The sequence below is a fragment of the Stylophora pistillata genome, chromosome 5 (assembly GCF_964205215.1).
Source record: "Stylophora pistillata chromosome 5, jaStyPist1.2, whole genome shotgun sequence".
In the NCBI taxonomy this organism is placed as follows: domain Eukaryota; kingdom Metazoa; phylum Cnidaria; class Anthozoa; order Scleractinia; family Pocilloporidae; genus Stylophora; species Stylophora pistillata.
The window spans coordinates 37484384-37504248 of record NC_142523.1 but is presented as its reverse complement, the minus strand read 5'-3'; the positions used below and the strand labels follow the sequence as shown (position 1 = coordinate 37504248).

At 39.2% G+C, this 19865-nt stretch overlaps 1 protein-coding gene and 2 long non-coding RNA genes across 7 annotated transcripts; 1 reads left to right on the top strand and 2 right to left on the bottom strand.

Annotated features, from left to right (window-relative positions):
* Positions 1-1074: 1074 nt before the first annotated feature.
* Positions 1075-7734, top strand: LOC148731819 (uncharacterized). Of its 3 annotated transcripts, none has more exons than XR_016000948.1 (3): positions 1075-1656; positions 2367-2393; positions 2975-7734. It is a non-coding gene; the product is annotated as an uncharacterized LOC148731819 (long non-coding RNA). The 3 variants fall into 3 exon arrangements; XR_016000947.1 differs by having other exon boundaries at positions 1075-2230; XR_016000946.1 differs by having other exon boundaries at positions 1075-2393.
* On the bottom strand, positions 6423-8006 carry LOC148731818 (uncharacterized). The gene is made up of 2 exons (XR_016000949.1): positions 7775-8006; positions 6423-7027 (listed from the first exon to the last, which is right to left on the bottom strand). It is a non-coding gene; the product is annotated as an uncharacterized LOC148731818 (long non-coding RNA).
* A 1634-nt stretch (positions 8007-9640) lies between these two features.
* On the bottom strand, positions 9641-19861 carry LOC111342289 (hydroxyacid-oxoacid transhydrogenase, mitochondrial). 3 transcript variants are annotated; one of them, XM_088759414.1, is made up of 15 exons: positions 19740-19861; positions 19465-19502; positions 19245-19300; positions 18595-18648; positions 18063-18113; positions 17507-17610; positions 16328-16524; positions 15834-15854; positions 14873-14929; positions 14035-14140; positions 13468-13620; positions 12588-12686; positions 12182-12260; positions 11883-11979; positions 9641-10708 (listed from the first exon to the last, which is right to left on the bottom strand). In XM_088759414.1, exons 1-15 carry the CDS (start codon positions 19799-19801, stop codon positions 10464-10466), a joined length of 1419 nt encoding a protein of 472 aa, XP_088615540.1. In that variant the 5' UTR covers positions 19802-19861; the 3' UTR covers positions 9641-10463. The 3 variants fall into 3 exon arrangements, with proteins under 3 accessions (XP_088615540.1, XP_088615541.1, XP_088615542.1); XM_088759415.1 differs by having other exon boundaries at positions 19675-19776; XM_088759416.1 differs by lacking the exons at positions 19465-19502; positions 19740-19861 and adding an exon at positions 19540-19604.
* Between the last annotated feature and the right edge of the window lie 4 nt (positions 19862-19865).

Here is a 19865-nt window from a genome sequence, read left to right as displayed (position 1 = left end):
TTGGAGCCTTTGATAGTCTTGTCTTTGGCGTACTGACATTGTAGGGACCTTATAAGGCAAACCACGACGTACGGCGACGGCAACGAAGACTTGGAAAAACAAACGATCTAATGGACAGTACAGAACAATAGCTAAGCTCGTGCGTTTGAAAACTTTGTACGTTTCTCAGCCGTCCTTTGCAAAATAACATCGCGAAATCAACAAAATTTGCGTCGTCTGCCAATGGAAACCGCGACGGGAAATTATTTTAATTTCCATTTGGAACTCAAAGCTGCCTATATACGTTATGTTGAGGTTGAGTTGTGGCGCCGTATGAGACGATTAACACATGCAGCTATTTTCGAAATTCTGACTAAAAAAACAGAGATTAATTTTTTTAACGACATCTACCTTGGCGTTGTCGTCCTGACTGCTTAAGGTCCCTGCTTTCTAATTGAGAAAGGCTTAACTAGAATAGAAAAAAATACAAAACAGCAACCTCATGGTTTCGAATTCTTTTAATTGCATTGGCAACGCCGACTGTTTTCTTATCTCTTTTGGGCTGAAAACAAATCACGGATACTCAAACTCTCTTGACCCTAGATTTTAACTTTCTGTTTAAAACAGTTCCATACGAGTCACGCTACTGGGAAACGGGAACATCACTTAGCAAAAGGTTTCAAGAGCAGAGCAATAGCTGTGCACGTGCATTATAGATCTTCGTAAATTTCTTTGCGCCCTTTGCATATGGCCTTTGCATATGAAGTGCATATGGCCAAACTTTGCGTTGTCTGGAGAACATGAACGACGAAGGGCAATTTTTTAACGTTACATTTCTAATTTAACGCTGTGTCATGACGAGCTTTGCTCAAGAAAAAAATTCTCAGCAGGCATCGTAAACTGATGCCGAGGTTTGGGGAAGAAGGCGTTGGGTGGCTGTCATCACATTAATTACACCACAATGTAATTATACAGATTAGCGCCCACGAATCCACGAGAGATACGCGATTGCGTGCGAGTTAACGCGGGGTCATCTGTTGGCGATGAAAATCAAAATCATGAAATGAAATGAAGTTTGTGCGTGTAATGGTCATAAAATACTGCGTTTTCTCTGTTTCTGCCTGTTTCCTTATAACGACATTTTTAATCACGTAGTCTTTCAAAGATCCTTCCTTTTCACAGAAGAGGCAATACCGGCGAGGCGCCGTATTCGAAAAGCCTCTCTTTCGATTATTTAGGTATGATTCTTTCGCTTGGTTTGCCATAAAACAGTAACAAAAGATATCGCAATTTTCATGTGCCGTACGACCTGAATAACAACCGTATCGAATTTCCAGTATTGCGTTACTTGGTGGTCGATCAGTGTTCACGCTTTGCGATCGTAGTACACGATGTTATTGTTTTGGAACAAAACCTGTGGCGGTCGCACGACTTGGCCTCGTATCCTGGTTAAATTCTTACCAATATTGTAATATTAAACCTCGACGAGATTTTTCATGTCGAAATGTCGAAAAGCATCATGTTTTCGATTTCGAAACCATTCGAAATGAAGTCATAGAGGCAGTCGGATTTTCGACGTGCGGCTTTCCACCGGCTAACTTAACCACGCAGAGTCTTTGCAGGATTACAAGTGCCACACTTGACCCTTGCAAGCATTGGTATCTACTTTTGAAAGAGGTATGTGACGTTCCTTTGCGTAAATATTTCATATGCGATGTATTTAAGATATTTCCCGACGAAATCCAAAGTGTGGCGACACGGGAACTTCAGCCGGCCAACTCATCGTTCGGAGTAGTGGGGTTAGCCAGGTTCCCGACCTCGTTCACGTTGTATTCACGTTCTGTCTAATAGCTGGTCTATCTTCTTCGTAATAAACAATGCCCGACGAACTTATTAAATCTGCGGGATTTATGACTATCGTAAATCTGGTGAACTCCGCCACGCTAGACTTTGAGCCCGAAGGCGCGAAAAATTTATCTTTTGGCGCCAAACTCAGTCACGACTCCGAAGAGCTCGCTTCCTAACTTACCGAAAGATCAGCTAGAGTAAATTCCCTTGGAGTGGAACTGAAGAAGCTTCGAACACAGATTTCTCATCTCGAATCAGCATGGAGTCAATTTTACAGACCCTTTTTTCCACCTCAATGTTCGTACCTTGTCGTGGTGAGGTGTCTTGAGTGCCTCAATGACCAATTGCAACACAATGCCTTTAAAGAATTCAGCTTCAGTTGGTGGGCTGTATTTTCTGCAAGGTAGAGGCCAGACTAACACGGACTTTGTCGTTGTAGTTATTGTTATGATTATTATAATTATCATTATTATTACTGATTTTGTTATTGTTATCATTATCTTCATGATTGTGATTGAATCATTTTCAAAATGAAATAGGCTGCTCAATGAGGATGGCATGCTGAGGCAAGTAGATTTTCATTTATTTACCCCCCCTCCCCCCAAGTAGAAATTCAAGTGTTTCTGATAGTTTGTCTCTTCAATAGATTGTTAGAATGCAGAAGATTTTCTAAGACACATTGTACAGAGGGCTTGTCTTAAGTAGTTGTTTTCTGATTCAAAACCACCTGCCTAGTTCTGTTGCTCTTGGGTAGTTAGTCCATGGACTGTTGTTATCTGATGGCAGAACTAACAGGTGGATCTGTCTCTCTTGGGTAGTCAGTCCATTATGGGCGGTTGTTATCTGATGGCAGAACCACCAATCTGTTCTGTTTCTCTTGGGTAGTCAGTCTATGGACTGTTGCTATCTGATGGCAGAACCAGTCCCTATTTTTTTCAGCTCTATGCTGTCAGTCTTTTATGGACAGTTATTTTTATCTGATGGCAGTTTTAGCTTGCTCTTTTTGTTTTTAAAAATGTGTTGCTTATGCTGTTTGTCGCGTATCATCTGTTATTAGTCGGAGGCACTTTGGTCAATCAATGCTATCATTGTCTTCATTATTATTATAATTGTTAATTCAGCTGCTACTCTTCTCTCTTTGCCACAGGGCCCACTACAGACAGCACTAGCTTAATGAAGTCCCAAAACCTTTCACAATGAGCCAACTCAAGAATTGCAGTCCTGAACAGTTTTTGGGGTTTTCCTGGCTTTTCTTGAGATTATTTTGTCTCAGTTTCAATTATTTGGATACTCATTCAGCTAGACTAACAATAACACCATTTTATTCATAGATAAACATTGAAATAATCATAATAGTAATATAAATGATAATAATAATGATTTGTTATTGTTATTATTATCATTATCTTTATGATTGTGATCATCATTTTCAAATTGAAATAGGCTGCTCAGTGAGGATGGCATGCTGAGGCAAGTAGATTTTCATTTAATTCCTCCCCCCTCCCCCCAAATAGAAATTCAAGTGTTTCTGATAGTTTGTCTCTTCAATAGATTGTTAGAATGCAGAAGATTTTCTAAGACACATTGTACAGAGGGCTTGTCTTAAGTAGTTGTTTTCTGATTCAAAACCACCTGCCTAGTTCTGTTGCTCTTGGGTAGTTAGTCCATGGACTGTTGTTATCTGATGGCAGAACTAACAGGTGGATCTGTCTCTCTTGGGTAGTCAGTCCATTATGGGCGGTTGTTATCTGATGGCAGAACCACCAATCTGTTCTGTTTCTCTTGGGTAGTCAGTCTATGGACTGTTGTTATCTGATGGCAGAACCAGTCCCTATTTTTTTCAGCTCTATGCTGTCAGTCTTTTATGGACAGTTATTTTTATCTGATGGCAGTTTTAGCTTGCTCTTTTTGTTTTTAAAAATGTGTTGCTTATGCTGTTTGTCGCGTATCATCTGTTATTAGTCGGAGGCACTTTGGTCAATCAATGCTATCATTGTCTTCATTATTATTATAATTGTTAATTCAGCTGCTACTCTTCTCTCTTTGCCACAGGGCCCACTACAGACAGCACTAGCTTAATGAAGTCCCAAAACCTTTCACAATGAGCCAACTCAAGAATTGCAGTCCTGAACAGTTTTTGGGGTTTTCCTGGCTTTTCTTGAGATTATTTTGTCTCAGTTTCAATTATTTGGATACTCATTCAGCTAGACTAACAATAACACCATTTTATTCATAGATAAACATTGAAATAATCATAATAGTAATATAAATGATAATAATAATGATTTGTTATTGTTATTATTATCATTATCTTTATGATTGTGATCATCATTTTCAAATTGAAATAGGCTGCTCAGTGAGGATGGCATGCTGAGGCAAGTAGATTTTCATTTAATTCCTCCCCCCTCCCCCCAAATAGAAATTCAAGTGTTTCTGATAGTTTGTCTCTTCAATAGATTGTTAGAATGCAGAAGATTTTCTAAGACACATTGTACAGAGGGCTTGTCTTAAGTAGTTGTTTTCTGATTCAAAACCACCTGCCTAGTTCTGTTGCTCTTGGGTAGTTAGTCCATGGACTGTTGTTATCTGATGGCAGAACTAACAGGTGGATCTGTTTCTCTTGGGTGGTCAGTCTATTATGGGCAGTTGTTATCTGATGGCAGAACCACCAATCTGTTCTGTTTCTCTTGGGTAGTCAGTCTATGGACTGTTGTTATCTGATGGCAGAACCAGTCCCTATTTTTTTCAGCTCTATACAGTCAGTCTTTTATGGACAGTTATTTTTATCTGATGGCAGTTTTAGCTTGCTCTTTTTGTTTTGAAAAATGTGTTGCTTATGCTGTTTGTCACGTATCATCTGTTATTAGTCGGAGGCACTTTGGTCAATCAATGCTATCATTGTCTTCATTATTATTATAATTGTTAATTCAGCTGCTACTCTTCTCTCTTTGCCACAGGGCCCACTACAGACAGCACTAGCTTAATGAAGTCCCAAAACCTTTCACAATGAGCCAACTCAAGAATTGCAGTCCTGAACAGTTTTTGGGGTTTTCCTGGCTTTTCTTGAGATTATTTTGTCTCAGTTTCAATTACTTGGATACTCATTCAGCTAGACTAACAATAACACCATTTTGTTCATAGATAAATATTGAAATAATCATAATAGTAATATAAATGATAATAATAATGATTTGTTATTGTTATCATTATCATTATCTTTATGATTGTGATCATCATTTTCAAATTGAAATAGGCTGCTCAGTGAGGATGGCATGCTGAGGCAAGTAGATTTTCATTTAATTCCTCCCCCCTCCCCCCAAATAGAAATTCAAGTGTTTCTGATAGTTTGTCTCTTCAATAGATTGTTAGAATGCAGAAGATTTTCTAAGACATTGTACAGAGGTCTTAAATAGTTGTTTTCTGATTCAAAACCACCTGCCTAGTTCTGTTGCTCTTGGGTAGTTAGTCCATGGACTGTTGTTATCTGATGGCAGAACTAACAGGTGGATCTGTTTCTCTTGGGTAGTCAGTCCATTATGGGCTGTTGTTATCTGATGGCAGAACCACCGATCTGTTCTGTTTCTCTTGGGTGGTCAGTCTATGGACTGTTGTTATCTGATGGCAGAACCAGTCCCCATTTTTTTTTTTTTCAGCTCTATGCTGTCAGTCTTTTATGGACAGTTATTTTCATCTGATGGCAATTTTAGCTTGCTCTTTTTGTTTTGAAAAGTGTGTTGCTTATGCTGCTTGTCATGTATCATCTGTTATTAGTCATAGGGTGACTTTGGTCAATCAATGCTATCATTGTCCTTAGTATTATTATTATTAATTCAGCTGCTACTCTTCTCTCTTTGACACAGGGCCCACTACAGACAGCACTAGCTTAATGAAGTCCCAAAACCTTTCACAATGAGCCAACTCAAGAATTGCAGTCCTGAACAGTTTTTGGGGTTTTTCTGTCTTTTCTTAATTTGTTTTTGCCCCAGTTTCAATCACTTGGATACTCAATCAGCTAGACTAACAATAACACTATTTTGTTCATAGATAAACATTGAAATAATCATAATAGTAATATGAATGATAATAATAATGATTAGATTAATGGAAATAATCATAGGAATTATAACCATCAGGATAATGAACATTATTTCTCTAACTATTGTAAATATTTTTATCATTATTATTATTATTATTATCATTATTATTGTTATTATTATTATTATTATCATTATTATCATTATTATCATTATTATTGTTATCAATGTTATTACTATTTCCATCATGAATTATTAGAGATGCTTGGAAAAAAATGATCTATAGTTCCCTCCAACTCATTATTCTTTCAGTTAAGTGAATTAAGACTTTGTGAACAGTTACTGCTTTATTCTGTCATTCCTGATGACCATAGAAATGGTGAAAGTCCACAGATATTATCACTCTAAGAGTTTCTCCAGGTTGTTTTTTTTCCTCTGAATTTGGTTACAACAGAAGGAAGGGCATCAGAGTATAGTGCGCCCAGCTAGACATGAATTGCATTAATATTACAGGGTCATTTTGCTGTATTCAGGGTTTAATCTTAGCCTTCTACAGACAAGTTTGTTCCTCTAAATGCAAAACACATTTTATCGTTTTTTAAAACAAACTTACAAAAACTGCCAAGAAACAGCTACTAAATTTATGAAAACATGACGAACAAGTCAACTAGACTGTGTACTACACATCATTGAAATCAAAGTATCACTTTAGGAACATAAAATCGCAAGGTCAGTTTCCCATTTTTAGTGCCTGAGAAAAGATCAGGCCACCAGATTACTTCAAATTCTCTGGTTGCTCGTCCATCTCAATTTCCAACAACCATTTTAGTTTACTGGGTGAGAATCGTGCTTGATTTCTTGCCCCATGCTCTTTAATTGGCCGCCTGTAAAGCTTGTTGAGAGTTTAACAGCTACTACTTGCAGCAACCTCCATATTCCCCCGATAGCCTTTCTTAACTCTAATGGTACAGAACTTTGATGACTCAGACCAGAAATAACATCATTCACTCTACCATCCCTGTAATAAAAAACTTTGGATTTTTCTCTCCATACAGGGGGCCGCAAATGTATTTTATAAATGTTTATAAAAGCATTCGGCATGCCTGCTAACAAAGCTTGGATGTATGTTTCAGGAACTTAGTATCTTTCAACTCGACACCATTTGCCTGAAACCAAAATAATAATTACGAAAGTTAAGAGATTATTTACTTCTGGAGTGAAATGTACTAAATGATTTGCCCTTTCAAACATAAACCTGAGTTATCAGGTTTTGTCAATCACAAAATTACACGCCGGGTTATTAGTATTCCTTGGGGACCTTCCTATATTATCAAATATCTAAGACAAGCAGGTCATTTAGCTAGGTAATCTATGTTAAAAACCGCGCTGTACAGCACTTAGAATTATTTTCCTCACTCATTTTTCTCACACTGCAACTTCGCGTACTACGCAATTATTACTACGCAGTCATATCTGGTGTCCAATTGGGAGAGCTTATTATGTTTGTTTTAGAGGTGAATTGCGATTTCTTGTATGTCCCCTATTTCGTCGAAGAAAAGCTCGAACAAATACTGAAAGTAATGAGTAAGTCACTATAAACAACTAGTGCAAAGTGACAGCACTATCGAGCCAAACTGAGAACTGTTCTTTAATGATTTTTAACATGAACCACCAATTCTTACTATTTTTAATTTCTGCGTTTTAATAGACTTTGACATGTTCTTGAGAAGATATTAAATCGGTTAGCGCTGTTGTTCCCTTCTAAATTATTTTGGTGGAAGCGCCTCAGAAGACACTGGTTTAACTAAAACCATGTTGGGCGACGTTATATTTTGACTGCACAACCCGCAATTAAATTTAATTTTAACAGCTATTCCAGTGTGTGAAGAACGGAAAAGAGCAAAATTACATACCATCGGCCTTTCGATGCCCGGACGAATTAAAACTTTTTACAATTCCACTTATCCATTGCTTGTAACTGATAGACCTTGTCCTTATTCTTGCGGGAGGCCGTACGATCTGTTGTCCATTGTAGAACTTGGCAAACTTAGCGCACTTCTTCGAGCGCAACAATGTGATCTTTCAATTCTCTATCTCACTAGCGCAGTTGTTGTGTTGAACATGGACGAATAATACATCGCAGCGTGTCTTGCAGATAGCTAGAGATGCCATGCATGTTTAGGATAAGCGCTGAATATGGACGAGCGTTAAAGCCGCCACTGAAAAAGCACAATCGACCGTTTTTCATTGTAAGGATCAGGTCTTTCACACAGCAGTCAAAATTAAAGAGAGGAAGAACGTCGATCTCGCTCACCTAAGTAGCGGAGTACACCACGAGCGGCGACGATGATCAAACACCTGGAAGATCACCGTGGTGTCCCTCTACTCTTTGGTATCATAACCAAGAGCGAGCCCTTTCGACTTGTCACTAAGTTTTACGGTTTATAAAACAAAGGCCCCGCTCTACACAAAGCCTTAAAGAATGAAACACTAGAAAAGCTTACTTAGCTTGGAATTATAAAAATTTCCTTTCTTAAAAATCGAAGATTTTCGTGGTTTCCGTAACTTTGTATTTTTCCAAATTTCCTCTTTTACATGTTATGCCGTTTTGCATTTTCTTCAATGTATAATTTAGTTCAGCGTCGATCATTTATCATCCTTAGAAGAAAATATTCTGATCTTTACGTTTAACTATAAAATTGCTTTGGCTTACATTGTGCGCATGAAAGGAGCGTTAAATTAAACATGAGTTGATTCCACGCGAGGGTTTTACCTGGAAAAATGCCTGCACACGAGAGACACCGACATTACCGCGTGTCCCTTTCTGGAAAACATTCGTGTTATGACAAGAAAGGTCAGCTTAAGGGTTTTGGGTTACCCAAACTATGCAATTTTGACGCCGAAAAGTGCCAAAAAGTAATTACAGAAACTTCATCCGCAACACCTTGAACGTGCTGTGGGCGCGAACTGAGATCTTCTCTTACAGTTAATAATTGCCAGGCGGAACTCAGATCCGGCTTAGCCTAATTTGCATAAATTTTTTTGGTGGGCAAAGCTCGTCATGTATATTCAGTTTTGGAATAGTTTTTCCTGTGAGAAACAAACTAAATGACTTTAGTGTATGGCGAGGCTTGTAGGTAAAATATAAGTTCATTTTTAACCGACGTTGTCCAATGCGTCGCAGACTGTCGTCGTTTCTTAACCTTTCTACCTGGCAGCACATAATTTTCTGTTATTCCCTGGGTCTACTTCTCATCTCTCAGCTCTCCCGAGTTACTATAAAGCTGCATTGCAAGTAGAAGTAAGTCCCAACTCATTTCATGTTGTGCATTGTGCAACATCGAGCGTCCACAACACATAATACAGCAGGGTCTCTTCTTTGAAAGCTGGTCAAACAGGTTTGTATGCAGTGTTCTGGTGAAATACCGCACATCTTTGGCATTGTGTGTCGCAGACTGGTATTCACCAGCAGCAGTGTTCACTCTTTTCTTGATGGTAACACAAGGAATAATTACCTAACGCATGTTAGGTAATTAATTAATTAATTAATTTCAATTAATTAATTTTAATTAATTAATTTTAATTAATTAATCTAATTTTAATTAATTTAATTAAATTAATCTTAATTAATTTTAATTAATTAATTAATTAATTAATTGTTACTTTCCTAACGCATTACCTGACCCATGCGGAAAGTAACAAGACAACAAAAAACCATTTAAAAGGTGTGGCTAATCCACATGGAAATATCGTCATTCGTTAAACTTGACGTTGATGTCTTTATGAATGAAATGCAAAGTATTTTATTACATGCATATATCCATGGTTTTCATGCTACGCGATGAAGTAATTCTACTTTTTAGCGGTAGTTTACATGTCCTGTATTCAGGAGGGTCCATCAAAATTGTGGTGTCATTTAACGATTGTATACTGTTAATCGATCACTGTAGTTGATGACTAGAATACGGTATCACCTCATCCAGTTTAATAACATTTGTCTTCCAGTTTGCATATGACTCATGGCTCGCACCATTAAAACACGTTGATATCGAGCGACTGGTTGATTGTTTGACTGATTGATTTATCGATGTCTGGACAGATAGAGCGAGTGGGGGAGTGATTGAAAGAGTAAGAAACGACTGATTGATGGAATGAGTGATTGATTGGTTGATTAAATATAACTGAGGGATTGATTGACTGAGTGATTGATTGACTGAGTGATTGATTGACTGACTGATTGATGGCATAAAAAAAGTGTTGTACATTAAACTAATATTTAAAGAAGACGAGAAAACCGCTGCGTATTCATGCAACTGTCTCAGATTCGAATAAGAATTCTTCGTCAACATTTAAATCAACTCCCCCAAACGCCTATCACATTATATATCACTTCCACCCAGAAGTGCTAGGTATTCTTTCATACAAACTCGTTCCCAAAGCTTTTTCCTCGTTTGGGGGCAGGACCTTTTCCCCAAGCGAGAGAAAAGCCCTGGGAACGAGGTTGCCTTTCATGCTGATAAATCAAGGCAGAACTCGACCCCAGGCTTTATTCGCTTCAGCCCCCGAATCTTGACAGAAGAGATCCAACCTTGGAGTGGTTGATCAATACAAGGTCATGGAGTCCTCGAACAGTCTCGCCAGCTCCTCTTCCCCAGGGGCCCCAGCTGGGGCAAGTTTTGTCACACGATGCTGAGGCAACGTTCCCTTGACAAGCTCTGGAATATCTTCAGATTTATACCCGAGGGCAGCAAGCCCGTTATCTACTCCTGTGCTGTACATAAAATCACGGAGCGCGTCGGAGAGTAGTAAGCCAGCGTCAGCGAGCTTCACGTTCGATATGTCTGCGCCTACATAAGAAAAAAAAAAAGGATCCAAGGCGAGTTAAATTGATAGGTTTACCAAGTGCATGGCCGGACTGGACTGCAGCACGAACGGAACGAGATAGGAGATGAGCTCAGTCCACATTAATCAAGCAGAAGAATCACTCCTCAAAAAATTCTAGGATCTTGGGAAAAAAATGCTTCCTCTACAGGCGCCTAATCCTACCAAGAAATTTAATGGAAGCGGTGAAGTACAAAACTTTATTTAACCTAATGACTTCGTGAGGGAGAATGGAGAAAAGCGTGGAAGCAAACTCTCATTATGAACGTTGCAGGACGCACGTTTCTCTGCCCCCGAATAGATTTGCGACGAGTCGGGAAGAGGTTTACCGGGAGAGTCTGGCACCAATAATTATCAGTGGATGACTCTTTACAGACCTCTTGATGGCTGGCGTTGTTCAAGATCTCAGGCCGGCTGGCGAGGAAACGCTCGTGTCGATGCGCTAATGATAACGGACTGCTCGTAGTTTAAGGGGGAGGGGGGAGGGGGGTGGGGGGAGTGAAATACCTTTCGCCCCGTGGAAACACGTCAGGGGTGGAGCACGGATGCAGCCATGTTTTCAGCCTATCACACGTTACGCCGATGCAGCTTGCTGTATCAGAATCAAAGTTAGTATCTGAGCAACTGCGCACCCACCCCTCCACTAACCCTACCTTAACCTTAACCCTGAATAGGCCATTTTACAGTTGTGTACTTAGTTGCCAAGCCTTTGATTCAGAGTGAGGCTGAAGGTCACCTTATTGTGATAGAGACCTGTATCTACTTAGCATGATAACAAAGTGATTTACATTTGAAAGGCAGCAAGGTTTGTATCTACGTATGATGCACGATCCTCGCAGTAGAGAGCGCTATTTATGCAATAGCGAAAATCAGACCTGAAAAAGATCAGGCCTGTACGGGATTCGAACCACTGACCTCTGCGATACTAGTGCAGCGCTCTACCAATTGAGGTTTGTATCATAACAAGGTCAACCCTAGCCTCACTCCCATTCAAAGGCTTGGCAACCAAGCACACAACTGTAAAATGGACTATTGCTGTCAGGTGACTGTTGATGGATCATGGGAGGGGTAGGTGTGCAGTTGTTTCGATATTGACGTTTTCATGTAAGAGCACTTACCGTATGACATAATAAAGCTTACCGAGAATCTGCGCAGCCTCCAAATGTCTTTCGGGGCAAGCGGGTGCAGTGAAGCGGAACACTGCTGGTGACGTCATTATTACGGACAAACCATGCGGCTAAGGAATAAAAACATAATGCAAACAGCAATAAATGTGTTATTTCCCTCTACAATATCCACCCTTTAAATGCAGATTTGGGAAGAGTATTTTGAAAATCTTAACCTGATGATAAAAGCCTTGGAAATGGAATTTCGCAGTTTAGTTGTACCATAGCGAAACGGCGCGTTGTGTTTGCAACTAAGTAACTTTTTTTACTTACCACAAGGGGATGGTCGACCTCGTAGTCTTTGGCTTTGTAGGACTTTACGAGGCCGGAGATGGGATATGACATTCCATGACTGCACAAAGGGTAAAAAGCCTTAATTAATTTTGCTCTTCTAAATCAGTGAGCTGAATGTAATCAGCGACTAAAGAACATTGGCAATGATTAATCGAAGTGGACATGGGAAGTAGCGGATATCACCGTGCAGCGAAATACAACAAACGTTTGATAGAGACTAATGCCAATGACAACACAAAGTAAACGAGTAAACCGCCTGAAGTGCGAGGAAGACACGTGTGACTAAATCTCGATTGGTATCACTTTTGAAATTGAAGGAATTTTGGTCCAGTAAAGGTAGCCCATTTTTTCGAATGATCCTCGTGAAAAGAAACTTAACTATTACCAAAGATGAACACCGGCATTTCCAAATCCCACTCCAGCGTAAACACTTGCTAGGTGCATATTGGAGCGAGCTTCGAGGTCACTAGCGTCCTTAATTGACCTGTTAGGAAAAAAAAATAGTTGACTTAAAACCAATTTCAGCCGAGTGTCCACTGTTCTAAGGTAAGCCTTTAAATTAAACCACAGCAGTTACAACAATAGCCCGCTAAGCAGGCGGCAGTTTGTGTTTTCAAGCGCGAGACTCAGCGCAGCGAATATTTGGTAGCCATATTAGACGGGTGGAAGATCTGGGACGAGTGACAAAGCAAGGGGAAGGATTGGGGAAGGAGAAAAGGAGAGAGAAACCTTTGTCACGCGCGGTGCAATAAGTCAATCCAGGGCGTATTATCATCACAAAGTCAAGGATACTCTGGACAATTTTGAGCAAACTATTAGAGACGGAGGGCGATAGGTTCTGTTTCTGGTTATTTCGATATTTTTCGTTTTGGACTGTCAGTTTTCACGAAGAAAACAGCCAAGCGGTTCTTTTTTTCTGTTTTGGCTCCAGTTAATTCATCTTTTGCAGTGGCTTGTGTGGACTGGAGGGAGAGTAGGCCGATTCTCTGGTTTCCAATTCTTTCCACGACATAAACGCGGGTATAAGCTTCTATTAGAACTCAAGCAGAGACCATTGTTTTTGAGACGCGGACGGCAACTGGAAGTATTGAACTAACCCTAGCGCGTTTTACTACCACTTTATCGACCGCAAGTTCCTCGTTTTAGCATTTTAAACCAAATTGTGCCGACCGAAAGGTGTAATGAGCATCGGGTGCGAAAACTTTAAACTTCTGGCAGCCGTCCGCATTCAAAAAACGTTTGTGCTGAAGCTCCCTATATCTTACCTTTTCAAGTACTTAGCAACAATACCGAGAGCGTGTTTGGACCAAACATCACTTACAGGGTTACTGCCCTGGTACGCTGGCCGCATATTGGGGTTAGGAGGGCGTGGACCTCTCTTCTGATAAGGTATGGCTGTGTATGACTCGATAGCATGACTTCAAAAAAAAAAATAATAATAAAACAATTACATTTTTTGAAAGCTTTTCCGAGACGTTGTAGCGAGGGCAGCGGTCTGTCCCGTTTCCTTCCAGTCACGAGTGAGAAGCGGGAGAAACATGAAGATATGAAGCAAAAAGAACAAAATTGAGAGCAAGAGAAAGGAACGAATGGGAAATCTTTAATGTTCTTTCGTTCCCAACTACTCCCTCTCCCACCCATTAATTTTTTAGAGCCTTTAGCTATACGTTCACAGAGCCAGACTGTTGCGCACGCTACAAATTTGCTGACAAAAACGTATGTAAGTCCAGACTCCTCCACCCAAACTATGAGTTATCAGGCCGCTTTACCAAAAGCATTTCTAGAGATCTCAAGCAAAAAATGGATATTGTGAATTCTTTGGTTGATCTTACCACAGTACATCATAACCGCTGTTGGCTGTTAATCTCTCAGACATGTGCAAGGTATGTAGTGGATCAACAATGCCGAGCGTTGGACGTATGGCTCTGTTTGCAATGCCTGAAAAATCACGATGAAATATACTGGATGTGAAACGGGTGAAGAATATATTTCTCATGTTGCGCACAGAGAAACGTTTGCTCACAATGTCGTTCAAAGAGCCATTAAGATTGAAATTCGATTGTGCGTCGTAAGACCAGCACCGAAGAAACCAAAACGGCCAAAAAGGAACAAAGGAGAAAATGGCAGAGAAACAGTTGAAACACGAGCGAAAAAAACGTAAATCACTTGGTCCATCAACTTAACAAAGAGATTCCGTGTTGCTGTGCGTCTGATAAGGTGTTTTTCAGTGAATAATCACAGGTGACGTCAAACTATGGCAAGAATAAAATGGTAGCCCACGAGGCGCAGCCGAGTGAGTCACTGATATAGAGCTACGTAGCAGATTAGCCAGATAGGCCATTCACTGGTTTTCTGTATACCTTTTTCTCTCTCTTTTTTATTCCAACAGGAATATCAAAATCGTTAGTCAATTGAGTATTGAAAGTAATCCGGGAATCCATTACTTTTGTTTTTCTTTGCTCGCGTTTGGTTCAGGAAACTCGCGCCATCCTCTCCACCAATCAGATTCAAAACTAAATGTAGTCGCAAAGCGGCGTTTTCCCGCGCTTCCGGCGGTTTGCTTAACTTTTTCTTTTCAGTTCGCATTGGCTACTTGCGCTATCTTCCTTCGCTCTGTTATGATTACGTTTCTTTTGGTTTTATGACACGCAAAATTAAATAAATTAATACCTGTTTTTGCATTCAAGGGTTCGTAGTCAAAAATAGCCACACCCGTCGTCTCACTACCTATGAAAGGTTAATAAGACAAGTGTACTGTTGCAAGAGAACTCTGACCACATGCGAACTTCAAGTAAACACTTTCAACACAGTAAATGATTTTAAACGAGGAGTGACAGCTAATTGCGCAGTCAGATCGTCTGGGTAAGAGTGGTCCTGGGAAAGACTCGTCGGTAGTGGTAATTAGGGACCTTAAGCAGTCACGACGACAACGGCGAAGAAAATGTCGATTGAAAAGTTAATTTAAATTGATCGTTAGATTTTCGTGAATGGCTGGGTGTGTTAACTGTCTCTTACGGCGCCATACCTTAACCTCAGCATCACGTATGTGAGCAGTGTTAAGTTCCAAAGTTAAACTTAAATAATTGGCCATCGTTTTCTTTCTCAAACAACGTAAATTTTGGTGATTTCACTATGTTGTTTGGCAGAAGAAGGCCAAGAAATATCTGCCAATTAGATATTTCGTTTTGTTTCGTCCTCATTGCCGTTGTGTAGTGGTTTGCGTAACGTTCCTAATGACGTTTTGACAACCTCAGCAGAAGTCATCATCGGAGGTTGCGGATGACTTCCGCAAAGGTTTTCACTGATTCCAACTGCAGTCCTTCGTCTGCAACTCTTCAACCAGTTTTTGAATTAAGAGATTTCAATGCTAATTAAGTCTTTCTTCTAAAGCCTTGGCTTTGAGCTTCAAAACCCAATTTCCACCCCCCCCCCCCAGGGTACTACCAACGGCTCCTCCATGGATGTGATCCACTGCTTTGTCCGGAGGTTGGTGGAGGAGGGGCTGGAAGAGCAGAGAGCTTCAGATCACTCTCCAGTAACAGTCTTTTTGCACCCTGAACCCTCTCTGAATTTTTGGATCCACCCATGAGTGGTATTTTTAATATAAAAAATAATGATCCGATTTACTTACCTGTTCCAGCTGTGGTTGGAACTGTGGAACAAATCACACATCCTTCATCAGCATTTAATACTGAAGCAATGTAAACAATATGAATTAAAGATAATAATTATTAAAGAAAAGGTTTGCTTTTCAAAAAATGAATGATAACCCATAAAAGAAACTTGTTAACTTGATGTGTATAAAAAAATTAAAAATATATAAATAAAAATAGCATTTAACACTGATGTGGCTCATCATATTTGGCTGAAAACTGTTTTGTAAAGAGGGTTGAAGTCTGAATTTGGAGGAGATTTGAGCCCACAAAGTTTGAGTATGCAAGCCAACGAAATGGGCTTTTTCAAATTTTGTTTTCAGGCTAAGCAATAGCAAAGTACAAGTTGCTTGTTCTGCAGGTTAAAGTTACAAATTTTTGATGCACAGGAACAGAATTTTTAAATCCAATCAGATATATAAAAATAAAACCAAAAAAAAATTAAAACTACATTGCTATTTACCCCACTCACTTGCTATAAGAGGCTTTAAAGGCTTGTCAATTGGCATTCCTTTACCGACAGGTGCATTCACGAAATCCAAGAATTCATTTTCTGGATGACAAAGATAAAGATTGGCTGCTTTGGCTGTGTCAATCACAGAGCCACCACCAATGGCCAGAAAAGAATCAAATTCACCCTGCTTGGCAAAGTCAATGGCAGCCTTAAAACTGGTAAAAAAAAAAAGGAAACAAAAAATTAGAATGACAGAATAATAATCAACTATGGAACAAAATTGCTCTCTAGAGTGAATCTGCAGGGTAGTTTATTTCAAGGACACTTGTCCTTTGAAGTGTTACTAATTATTAACCCTACAACTACCAAGATCTAACTGTAAATTCTCCCCCCTACCTGCTATATATTCCTTGTAAATTAGTTATGAGAATTTGGTGTTAGATCGAGATAATAATAATAACTTCTACCTGATAAATTGGCCACCGTAAAGATTACAAAAGCTGACGTTTCGAGCGTCAGCCCTTCGTCGGAGCGAATAGAGGAATTGTGGGTTGTGTATGCTTTTAAAGGCAGAAAATGGAGCTACGTTATTGGTGGGAACATGGCAACGAGAAAAACACGAATAAATTAGTGGAATGAAAAGCGTTCGTTGATCCCTGTGGGATTTAGACTGCTGGTTTGAAAGGTGAGCTTTTGTTCAAAAGATGAGCTTTTGAACAAAAGCTCATCTTTCAAACCGGCAGTCTAAATCCCACAGGGATCAACGAACGCTTTTCATTCCACTAATTTATTCGTGTTTTTCTCGTTGCCATGTTCCCACCAATATCATAGCTCCATTTTCTGCCTTTAAAAGCACACACAACCCACAATTCCTCTATTCGCTCCGACGAAGGGCTAACGCTCGCAACGTCAGCTTTTGTAATCGTTACGGTGGCCAATTTACCATTCAACTTTGTTGATATATCCAAATTATTTCGTTACTCCCACCGACGCAGCCCCACACAGTTTCTTACAAAACTATCAGCCTTTATTTTACCTGATAAATTTGAGTATTCACATTACCTGTTTACCAGGTTATGTATCAACATCATAAGGAGAAGTTACATGTTAATCACTTCTGGGAGTTAGAGGGTTAATGAATTATTAATATTAATGCAATCTATAATAATAGCTAGCTGAGAAAATACCTGTACTTGCCTGGCATCAGTTGGCTCAATTCTAACTTCATAAAAAAGTTCATATTTGACTTTGTTGGTTTCAAGGGATTCAATGGCTTCTTTGACAGGCGGCAAAGTCACCAACTAAACGAAAAAATCCTCTATTATAATCATTTCATTATGCTTTTCTTTATTTTTACAAGTAAGTGATTAAGTACCCTGCCACAGCTATTAGCTGATCAAGATCAACATGCTGTGGGTATGTTTTTCTGCTTGTGTAATCAAAATCACTTTCAATCACTGTTAGTTACACACAATACATAGTAGTTTATACGGTAGTTTCCAAAAATTAATTGACATTATATACTCATGCTAAACCTCTAGATACATAGTTTTTCCAGTTGCTTCAGGATGACCAGCTCTTATTTTGCATGAAGTCTTCAATAGATTTGATAAAAATAGTTGACATCATTTTGTGGGGAAGGTCAGTTTCTCATCAGTATTTTAAACAAAAATTGTTGAATAATAACCTTTGATTCAGTTACAATTAATTCACTTACACAAAATATAATAGTGAGCATGATCTTTTTATCTACCTTTTGATCTGTGATCACACAAACTTTCTTCAACCCACGGTTTTCAAAGTCCTGCCAACAAGAATGCAGATTGAATCCTGTCTACACTATTAATAGCATCAAGTGCAATAGTCCATTTTACAGCTGTGTGCTTGGTTGCCAAGCCTTTGAATGGGAGTGAGGCTAGGGATGACCTTGTTATGATACAAACCTTGCTGCCTTTCAAATGTAAATCACTTTGTTATCATGCTAACTAGATACAGGTCTCTATCACAACAAGGTCATCTTTAGCCTCACTCTGAATCAAAGGCTTGGCAACTAAGTACACAACTGTAAAATGGCCTATTAACAACCCAAATAATTTTCCATTTCAGTTTTAATCTTGGTTAAAGACTTAATTCATTTTCCCTTCCTTGTGAAGGAGTGTCTCAAGGTCTTTCAAAGGAGTGATTTTAGAAAATGGAACAAATCCTAAAATACAATTTAAACAAGGATATAAAGTAGAAATATCACAATATTGCTGTGTAACTGCAACGAGCTGCAGCAAACTCACCATGCCAACTTCCCTTGTAACTCCTTCACCATATCTAATGCTGGAATTGGCCACCTAATATATGAACCAAAAATACCTATAAACTCTAAAAAAAAAACTGAGTGAGCTGTCATTTTTCAAGCCTAGTAACCCATAAATGTCTGAGTGTGACTCCTTTAAGCACGACTGCTGAATCAACTATTGAGGCGAGGAGAATAAAGGAAATTATAGACGAAACCTAAGGAAGTTCTTGATTGTTAAAATAAATTCTCCTTTTCAGTGACATACGATTTATATACAGAACAATATGGAGAATATACATACTGGTTTTCAGTTGTGAAGTGTTAATGCAGCAGCTAAAACTTTATCACAATTTACAAAGCATAAAACGACTTGGAATACACATTGGTCCAAAGCGGATTGCCCCCCTTGCCCTGCCTTTAAGCATTTCTTCAGGTTTCTCCTGGGGTTTTGCTGTTACTAATTCAAAGGGGTGCACTAATGCAAGCTGTAAGTGACTTGTGATTTGGCGTCAACTTCTCCCTACGCTCCAAAAGGAAATTTAAAAGTGGCTCATAAATAATCATACTATTTTTTTGTAGAGGTTGCACTTAAGTATAGAGGAGTAAACCAATACACTGCTCAATAAATACTCTAAGATTTTTATTTACCTCAAAAGCACATTCCGGTTCCACATGATCTTTCGCAATAGATGATAGTCTTGGTACTATAAAAAAAAAAATTAAATTCACCGAAGAAGCGTGTGAATCGGTAAACTGGCATTATCTTGATGTGGAACTTTCACATGCCTTGAAAATGAAATTACTTTGGAAGAATGACAATAAGAAAACAAAAAGACTGTGAGACCCAAAGTGATCAAGGACTGCAAACCTGGTGAGAAGTTTTGAGAGTGAGCAGGACATCTACATCTGCAAAAGCAGAGCAAAATAAAAATGCTTCTAATACCTTCTGAAAATTACGATATACAGAGACACTGAGATTGGTAGCATGTAAAACTGGTTCCAGTTGGAATACCAGGGAGGGTATTGCAAAAACACACCCCCATCCCAAATTGTACGTCCAGTCACGGGCTTTTTATACCTCGCAGAAGATATATAAAATTCTACAGACATATCACTATAGCCTTAATGGTAATTGATGCTTACGATGCCGCTCCGACAAGCCTCATCAACCGTAACGCTTGATCACGAAGGGCCATCGAAGCCATGATTGTCGTCCTGGCGTTGTAAACAAAGCGAACGCAGAAAAAAGCTGGGTTTCAGTTCGAAGAT

Excerpts from the sequence above, each read along its gene's own strand:
- LOC111342289 (XM_088759414.1), bottom strand. The coding sequence starts at position 19,801 with ATGGCTTCGATGGCCCTTCGTGATCAAGCGTTACGGTTGATGAGGCTT. Across the intron at positions 12,687-13,467 it reads GTTGCTAAGTACTTGAAAAG|GTCAATTAAGGACGCTAGTG; the intron begins GTAAGATATAGG and ends TTTTCCTAACAG. Across the intron at positions 12,261-12,587 it reads AATGCCGGTGTTCATCTTTG|TCATGGAATGTCATATCCCA; the intron begins GTAATAGTTAAG and ends CCCTTTGTGCAG.